The 9,323-nt window shown below is 44.2% G+C and overlaps 1 protein-coding gene across 2 annotated transcripts in view; it reads left to right on the top strand.

The window, feature by feature from the left end:
* The first annotated feature begins 210 nt into the window (after positions 1-210).
* Positions 211-9,323, top strand: part of CPNE5 (copine 5) — a 199,873-nt gene continuing 190,760 nt past the window's right edge. Inside the window, exon 1 of one of the 2 annotated variants that reach the window (XM_067467959.1) lies at positions 211-1,052. In XM_067467959.1, coding sequence (XP_067324060.1) covers positions 934-1,052 — 119 coding nt within the window. In that variant the 5' untranslated portion in view covers positions 211-933. The remainder of the gene's footprint in view (positions 1,053-9,323) is intronic. The other variant, XM_060773230.2, reaches the window with a different exon arrangement.

The following is a 9,323-nucleotide window of genomic DNA, read 5'->3' as shown; positions in this document are numbered from 1 at the left end:
GCCCACGCGCGTGATGCCAAGCCGCCGTCCCTCGGGGGAGACCGCAGGCTTTTTTCCCGCCACCCACGGAAAACGGGACACGGGAGGAAAGGAAGCCACGGCTGTTCCCATCCCTCTTTCTACCAAAGCCACCACCCCGCTTCAGTCCCACGCGCGCCTTTCACGCCGCCGGGTCTCCTCCTCCTCCTCCTCCTCCTTTTCCTTCCGAAACTGGCCCTTCTGCTTGCTGGGACGGTGCATCTCCACTGTAGAAGGAATGCAGTTTGACCCCACTTTGCCCGTCATGGCTCAGTGCTGTGGAATGATGAGACTGTGGTGAGGTACCACTTCCAGCACTCCTTATTGCACAGGAAAGCAAAGAGTGGCCCAGGACTCCGTCGCAATTTCCCTCGTGGAGCTCCAAGTGCCCTCGTGGCATCGCCTTGAGCCACGGAGGTGAAAGCGGCGTCCAAGCGGCGTCCGTTCTCTCCGTGTAGAGGCAGGCAGGGGGCGGAGCGTGTGCCCAAGCCCACGCCGTGGACTGAGGGGATCATCAAAGAGATAACACAAAATCACAAGGAGAGGGAGGGAGGGCGAGAGAGAGAGAGAAACAGAGAGAGAAAGAGAGAGTTCTGCTGAGCAGCATCCATCCCCTCCTCTCTCCCCACCCTGGCCTTTGCGCGAGGTGTACTATATAGATGTGAGCGGCGTGTTTGTGTGTCTCGCGTGGGTCGGCGAGGGGAAACCAATCGCGAGGAAGAAGAAGAAGAGGAGGAGGATTAGGAGAGAGGGAGAGAAAGAGAGGGAAGGAGAGAGAGGGGGCGCAGGCTGGGCTGCTCTCTTTGGGGACTGCTAAGGGGGTCTCCCTCCCTCCCTCCCTCCCTCCCTCTCCTCGCCCTCTTTCTCCGGCGGAGGGAGACTTGTTGAGAGAGAGCCGCGCGAGGAGCCCTATCTATGGAGGAGGACGACGACGTTATGGACCACCTCGAGGACATGGCGTCGTCGGTGAGGGACTTCGACCCCCTCACGGGCAACATCCCGGCCACCAAAGTGGAAGTCACCGTCTCCTGCAGGTGAGGCGCTTCCCGGCGAGTGGGCGGAGAGTGGGAGCCCGGGCGCTCCGGCAGGCAGGCAGGCAGGCAAGGGAGCCGCAAGTTTCTCGCGCGTGTTTATTTGTGGCCATGGATGGGGGCGACAGCTGCCTGCCTGGGCGAAGTTTGCCTGCCTTCTCCGGGATGGGAGCTCGTGGGAAGGCTGGAGGAGGGATGCAGCCTTGAGGGAGCTGCTTAGGGAGGTGGGTCCCTTGAGCTTGAGGAGAGAAGGCTGAGAAGGGACAGCATCGCCCTTAGAATCATAGAATCCTTGAGTTGGAAGAGACCTCGTGGGCCATCCAGCTCAACCCGCTGCCAAGTAGCAGGAAGATCGCATTCAAAGCATCCCTGACAGATGGCCATCCAGCCTCTACTTAAAAGCCTCCAAATACTGAGCCTCCACCACACTCCGTGGGAGAGAGTTCCACTGAGGAAGGGGCCAGCTTGTTTTTCTGATGTAGGGCTCGGAGCAATGGATCCCAATGGCAAGACTCCACTACTAAACACACTAGGAAGATGTGTTGTTGCAGGGTTTCATGACCGGAATCACAGCGTTGTTGCAGGTTTTTCGGGCTGTATGGCTATGTTCTAGAAGCATTCTCTCCTGACGTTTTGCCTGCTTCTATGACAGGCATCCTCAGAGGTTGTGAGGTCTAGATTGAGATCCAAAACAGTTCACAGCATTAAACTAGTGCCATTTTAAACCTACAACACAGAAATATGAAAATACAATCAAGCAACTAATAAATTAAAATTCCTTAAACCCTTTAATACTGTTAAAAGATTCAAACATCCATGTGAGAAAGGATCTTATTTCCCTCATGAAGGGACAGGGAACCTGTGGTCTTCCAAGGTGTTATTGAACTGCAACTCCCAACATGGCCCTTTTGGCTGGGGATGAGGAAAAGTAGAGTTCAGCCACATCTGAGGACAACAGGGATTCACTGACTGTGTTCTGGTTCATCCCAGAAGCTTGTGTTTGTTGGATGATGGTAAGGACTATTGTGAAGAAGGCACAGAAGTGCGTGGAAGTGGCTACGTGTCTTATGACACTTTTAAAGCGAACAGATTTATTTTGACATAAATCGCTATGCTTTGGATCCCCTTTTCTCAGCGCAATGACAACTGTGTTCATACCATCTGACCTATGAAGAATTCTTCAAGATATGAATCAGATTCAGATGCACTGTTTTGTGTAAGCAGCCAGAAGGCTCTGGGGGCCATTTCAGCATGCTGTCTAGATCTGTGGTTTGTGGTGGTTGATGACTTCCACATTACTAGGATGGTGAATTCACTCCAAGTTGCAGTCATGCACTATAAGGGAGCTTTCCAAGGTGCTGAATCTGAATACAGCATTGTTAACTGTGGTTGAGATCTTGCACTAGGAGACAACAACACACATGGGTAGACATCATGCCCTTACTAAAAGAAGAGGGCTGGATATGTCATTATTTGCCCACTTGTTCTCCAGCACATTAGATTATGATAATGTGCTAGGAAGGTTTCATTGTTTCAAAAATAGGGGGTTTGTGGGGGTTGGGGGGGGGTAGGTGGGTGGGTGCAGATCATGTGCCCACGTGAACAAGATCATTGGAATGGTCAATAATACTGAAAGTGAATGTATGTAAATACACTGTTGTACTTGGGACTCAAATACCTGAAGTCACCAGATTTCATTCCCTCCTAGAAGCTAAGCAGGTTCACCCATGATTAGTACTTGACTGGAAGACCACCAATGAATGCCAAATGGCTAGCTATATACATAAACATGTAATGTTTGTTTGTGGGATTAGCATAACTAAAAAACCACTGGACGAATTGACACCAAATTTGAACTCAATACCCCCATCAGGCTAACAAGTGTCCATCACTCATAAAAACATTGAAAAACACAGTGGAAGCCAAAAAAAAAGCCAAAAAAAATACATTACAGTGCATGCACAAACCCCCATATATATATATATATATATATATATATATATATATACACACACATACACACACACACATACATACACACATACACACACACACGCACACACGCACACATATATATGCATATACACAAATATATACACACAGAAAACACATATACACAGACTGGGCCACAGCAATGCATGGCAGAGGACAGCTGGTATTTTATAATGGTCAAAATAATCTTTAAATATCTGTTTCCTAAGAAAAGCCTGTTAAATTTATGGGGTATCCATAAGTTGACAGTGACTTGAAGGTATGTGTGTGCAGACAAGTTGGGATAATGATATTGTAATTACTGAACAGAGCAAACTCTTTACCAAATTGGTGTTGGAGCCAGCAGCTGCTATTGCCTGAAGCCATTGATTTGAGTCCTGATGGACAGGCAGCATATGTATATACAAGCAAGAACCTTTAAGCATTGAGCCATATCTCAGCAGCAGAGCATATGGTCTTCATGCACAAGATCCTGGCCAGCAAAGGCAGGAAAGAATGGGAGAGTAACTTCCAGTACAGTAGACAGATGCTTAAATCTGCTTCAAGGCAGTATCATATAGCTAAGTATTGAAAGCTGTTGCGTCCAGCAAATTAAAGGAAAAGATGTATAGCAAATTAATTTGAGAAAATACTGTATTTACTCAAATCTAATGCTCACCTTTTTTTGGGCTAAATTAAATTATCTTGCCAAAATTAGTGTGCACATTAGATTTGTGCAATATGGAAATCTTAGTCTAAGCCAAAGCAAAAGGGGAAGTTGCTTCAGGAACTGCGCCTGGAGCTGCTATTTAAAAGACATTATCTTTAATTTAATTGCCATGGCTGAGTGCTATAGAATCTTAGGATTTGTAGTTGGTGAGGCACCAGCCTACTTTGGCAAAGAAGCTCAAGACCTTATAAAACTATAGCCCCCATGATACCATAGAATTGAAACAGGGCAATTGAAGTGCATTCATTCTACAGCATAGATGCCCCTAAGGTTTTCTTTTCTGTTGCTGAGAGCAACAATTTTGTTTTTAAAGACGCACATAGCAATTGTAATGTATACCTTTGCAATGTATACCTTTTAAGGTTAAATGACAAAGAGTGCACTTTTTGCTGAGGTGCATTACATTCAGCAGCAAATACTTTTTCTGGTTCCAGGCTTTTGAAAATTGAGGTACGCATTACACTCAATGGCACATTAGACTTGAGTAAATATGTGTACTTTGCCCCTAGTGTGCTTTCAAACATCAGTTGTGTTTGTACAGTTTGTCACGTATTCCCCAAATTACTAAGAGGTAATAATCAAACTCAGTGTTGAACAAAGAGCGTTGTTTTCAGTTCTCCATGACAGAAGTGTTTTGTTATACTGAGCATGAGCAGTTTTATAATCCCTAAAACATATCGCTGTATACATTTAGAGAACAACTTAAGATTTCACACAGAATTTTTAATTGGTTTGCTTGTATGGATCTAGAGCAGTGGTTCCCAACCTTTTTTTTGACCAGGGTCCACGTGATTGGGGTCCACTTTGACCAGGGCCCACTTTGACACGGGCCCACTTGACCGAGGACCACTTGACTAGAGCCTACTTTGAGCAGGGCCCATTTGACTGGTGACCACTTTGATCAGGGACCACTCTCCAACATTAGTATCAAAAGGGGTGGGACTGGTCAGCTCTGTGAAAAGGAGTGGAAATAAAATAAAATAAATAAATAAAGAGGAAGGAGGTTCATGGACCAGACTTTTGTTCTCATGTTCCATTGCTGGGCCGTGGCTCACAGGTTAAGAACCACTGGTCTACAGCTACAGAAAAAGTTTGCAATTGTTTCTTGCCAAAGTCTAAAACTGAACTATTTTTGTAGAGTCAAATTAAAGTTTCATAATCTGCAATATCTACTTTGAACTGGATTATCTGAGTCAACACTGCCATATAATCCAGTTTAATGTGGATTTTATACAGCTGTGTGGAAGGGGCCCCAATTGCCTTCTTTTGGACACAAAAGAGTGATTGATGTGTATTTTTGAATAATCCAGGAGAAAGGGCTTAGGATATGTGTGTGTTTGTGTGTATACACACACACATTACATTACATTATAGATTGTATAATGTGTGAGGCATAGGATCACATGATGATATTTTATATCCATTAATCAAAAACTGTTAAACTTGTTCTTTTCTATTTCCATACTCTTTAAACCAGTACCAGAGTTGAAATTGTTCCATCCCCCACTAATCTCCACACCTTATGGCCATAGGTACTCTCGCTAGACTGGCACACTAGAATTTTGCACTATTTAGGAATTTTGCTCTATTTAGGAATTTCACTACACTTACTTGAGCCCGGACCTAGGTCCGATTCTGGTTTTCAGCCATGATATTGCTTTTTTGTTGTATTATTTTTTTATTTGACTGATTTTAATTGCTGTTGTTTTATCTGTGATTTGGGCTTGTCCCCATGTAAAACCACCCCGAGTCCCCTTGGGGAGATGGTGGCGGCGTATATAAATAAAGTTATTATTATATTATTCATGCATAGATTTTGCACTCAAGATCACTTAGAAGCAGTAAAATCCTACCCACACTTCTTCAAAAGATAGTTTCCCTGAATTCAGTGGGACTCACTTATTCCCAAGTGACTATAGAATTATAGCCACGTTGTTATATAGAAAAGTCAAAAGGAACTGCTTTAGGTATGTAAGAAGAAAAAAGTCACATCTAAACTTCACATTTAGGGCAATGGCTTTATCATAACCAATCAAAGTGTCACAGAATTACAAGAAAGGTTTGAAGTGTTCCTGAACAATTGCCAGGTTGCTTTGCTCAACATGCAACTTGTTTGGCATGTGTTGACATTTTACATTGACTGTAATGAAATAATTGCCCCAGTGAGGATTTTGGAATTAAGACAAAATCCTAGATCATCCTCATACATTTTGAGTCAGTAGCCTAAATCAAGCCATTAGTCCCAGCTGAAGCAAGCTCATTAAAACAATGGGAATGTTTTAATGAGCTTGGTTCATTATGTATTTTCAACTGATTCCAGTTGGGAATAGTCTAAATGACTCAAAGGCATTAGGTCCTATCTGATTTTGGAAGGGGAGGAGAATCGTACTTGGATGGGAAACCACCAAAGAATATTAGGTGCTTATAGGCTGTGTTTCAGAGGAAAGCAGCGGCAAACCACCTATGAGTATTCCTTGCTGAAGAAAACTCTACGAAATTCAGGGTGTCAGCATGAGTTGAAGGGTGCTTACAAGGCTCATATATGAGGTCCAAGTCACAGGTGATTATAAGATACGTACACAAATCTCTAGCTGCTGGGGGAGATCATTTGGAGTTTCGGACTGAGGTGTTATCTCTATGCAGATGATGCCCAGATCTGTCACTCCTTCTCACCTGTCACCAAGGAGGCTGTCCAGACCTTGAATCGATGTCTAACTGCTGTGTCGGACTGGATGAGGGCTAACAAATTGAAACTGAATCCAGACAAGACAGAGGTCCTACTGGTCAGTTGCAAGGCCGAACAGGGCATAGGGTTACAGCCTGTGCTGGACGGGGTTACACTCCCCCTGAAGACAGGTTTGCAGCTTGGGAGTGATCCTGGACTCATAGCTGAGCCTGGAACCCCAGGTTTCAGCGGTGGCCAGGAGAGCTTTTGCACAACTAAAACTTGTGCACCAGTTGCGCCTGTACCTTGGGAAGTCTGACCTGGCCACAGTGGTCCATGCTCTTGTTACATCCTGAATAGACTACTGCAATGCACTCTACGTGGGGTTGCCCTTGAAGACTGTTTGTCAAGTTCAACTGGTCCAGCGAGCGGCAGCAAGATTGCCCACCGAAGCGACATACAGGGAGCACACCACCCCCCTGCTGTGTCAGCTCCACTGGCTGCCGGTTCAGTTCCGAGCACAATTCAAGGTGCTGGTTTTGACCTACAAAATCCTGTACAGTTCCGGTCCAGTGTATCTGTCCGAACGTATCTCCCTCTATGTCCCACTCCGGAATTTGAGATCATCTGGGGAAGACGCTGCTCTCGACCCCACCGCTGTCACAAGTGAGGCTGGTGGGGACGAGGAGCAGGGCCTTCTCAGTGGTGGCCCCTCACCTGTGGAACTCACTCCCGGGGAAAATTAGGGCATCAACATCCCTCCTCTCCTTCAGGAGGAAGATAAAGACATGGTTGTGGGACCAGGCCTTTGGGCAATCTGACAACTAGATATGGACAACCAGATGGATAGGACTGAAAGGATTGACAATTATGGAATTGGAATTTGAACTATGAGATTGCAAAACGCTGACCGTCAATGAGGAGAAATGGTTTGTATTAGTTTTATTGCTTTTACTGGTTTTATGGTTGTTTTTGCCTTACAATAATTATTGTTTCTGTTAATTGATATTATTGCTAGAATTGCTGTTTTCTGTTAATTAATGTTATTTGTCTTATCGCTGTTATGTGATGTGGGCATCGGATTGTGCCTTGCTTTTGTAAGCCGCCCTGAGTCCCCTCCGGGGTGAGAAGGGTGGGGTAGAAGCAACCGAAATAAATAAATAAATAAATTTAGTGTCCAGGCTAGAATGAATAAGGGATAATGGGAGAATGGTGAGGAGCTATTGATAGTATGGAACTAGGTGAAGGGAGAGAAATCATTTCAATTTAATTAACAGACAAGAAGATGGCGATTCCCTATGTGACTTACTCCATGCTCATATATGAGAAATTCAACTCCTTTGTACTAGTTAATTAGTCTGGAATAAAAAGCCTCTTATTAAATTCCAAAGTTGTTGCATTGCTGCCCGAAGAAGAACAGAAATATTCCCCTTACCCCCATATTCTTATTCAAGGTGTTATATACCCAAAGCTAAATAATAAATCCAGGGAGCAAGGTGAGCTCCCATTTGTTAGCTCCAGGCATCCCCTGGGCAATGTCTTTGCAGACGGTCAATTCTCTCACACCAGTCATGAAAAAAAAAGTAAATCAGTAACTCTCTCAGATACTTCATCCATTCTTTGGCAGTAAAGAAGGCAAGAGCAACAAATAAAATAATAATTTGCTACTCTTTAATGATCTCCCAATTTTTCCTGGATTAGGTAGGATTGGCACTGTTTTATTCAAACTACTGCTTTGCTCAATTTTTTCATTTTGAGGAAATCAAATACACTCACATGAACCTAAATATTACGCAAAATGGAACACAATAAAGCTGTTACATCTCCTATGCTCCTCATTAGGTCTCTCCCACCAATGTAATATTAAACAATATTAACAGAGTTTCAGTAAGACAGTGGTTCTTAACCAGTGGGTCACAAGGATGAAAATCTGCTCCGTGAGCCTCCTTCCTCCTTTTAAAATTTTATTTATTTCCACTCCTTTTGCACCACCTGCTACTCCTTCCTTGTCACTGACCATGGCATATGTTCTGTATCAGAAACTAGAGCTGATGTGGTCTATCCAATGCAACCTTTTTGGTACTAATGTTGGAAAGTGATCCCTGGTCAAAGTGGTCCCCGGTGAAGTGGTCCCTGGTCAAAGTGGTCCCTGGTCAAAGTGGTCCCTGGTCAAGTTGTCCCTAGTCAAAGTGGTCCCTGGTCAAAGTGGTCCCTGGTCAAAGTGGCCCATGGCCAAGTGGTCCATGGTAAAAAAAAAAGGTTGGTAACCACTGCAACAAGAATATATTATTTTACCCTCCCAGTCTCCCTTTCTGTTTCCATACTCTTTAAATCCAAAAACACAGGGAAGCTTTCCTCATAGTTGTGTTGGACTGCACAACTATCAGTCTTAATCCCCAGACTGACCACATCTGGAGGACTCCAGGTTGAAGATGGCTTGCATAGAACAAAGAAACATGATGAAATACAAGCCAATCAGATTTGTTCTCAAGGGACATGCTTCTGTGTGTGGTCTGTTTTTTAATAAGTCACTTAATTGGCCTTTGAGTCCTCTGTCATTGAACCGAAGAAAAAGCGTCTAGAGATAAATAAGTATGTTGTTTGGGATTCGCTATAATTTTGTTCTTAATTTTGAAAAATAAACCCCTAGCCCAGGAAATGATCTAGAATCTGCTTAATCCCTTTGAAAACTTCTTAATGATTCCATTTGCAGTGACACCAGAGAATGTGTGTTGGTCTTAGTGCAACATCTCTCAGGATCAGAAAGAACACCAGACTGTCTGTTTCTCGGTGGCGATGTTCCAGGGCGAGTGGCAAGGGCTTGTATGCTGAGTAGTTCTGTGCCTTGATAATTTGCCAGAAAAAGCAGCTTTTCCCCATACACTCAAAATCTTTGGACAGTGTGACA

The sequence above is a fragment of the Anolis sagrei genome, chromosome 4, assembly GCF_037176765.1.
Source record: "Anolis sagrei isolate rAnoSag1 chromosome 4, rAnoSag1.mat, whole genome shotgun sequence".
In the NCBI taxonomy this organism is placed as follows: domain Eukaryota; kingdom Metazoa; phylum Chordata; class Lepidosauria; order Squamata; family Dactyloidae; genus Anolis; species Anolis sagrei.
The sequence above is the reverse complement of the archived record's forward strand: the minus strand, read 5'-3'. Positions and strand labels throughout refer to the sequence as shown.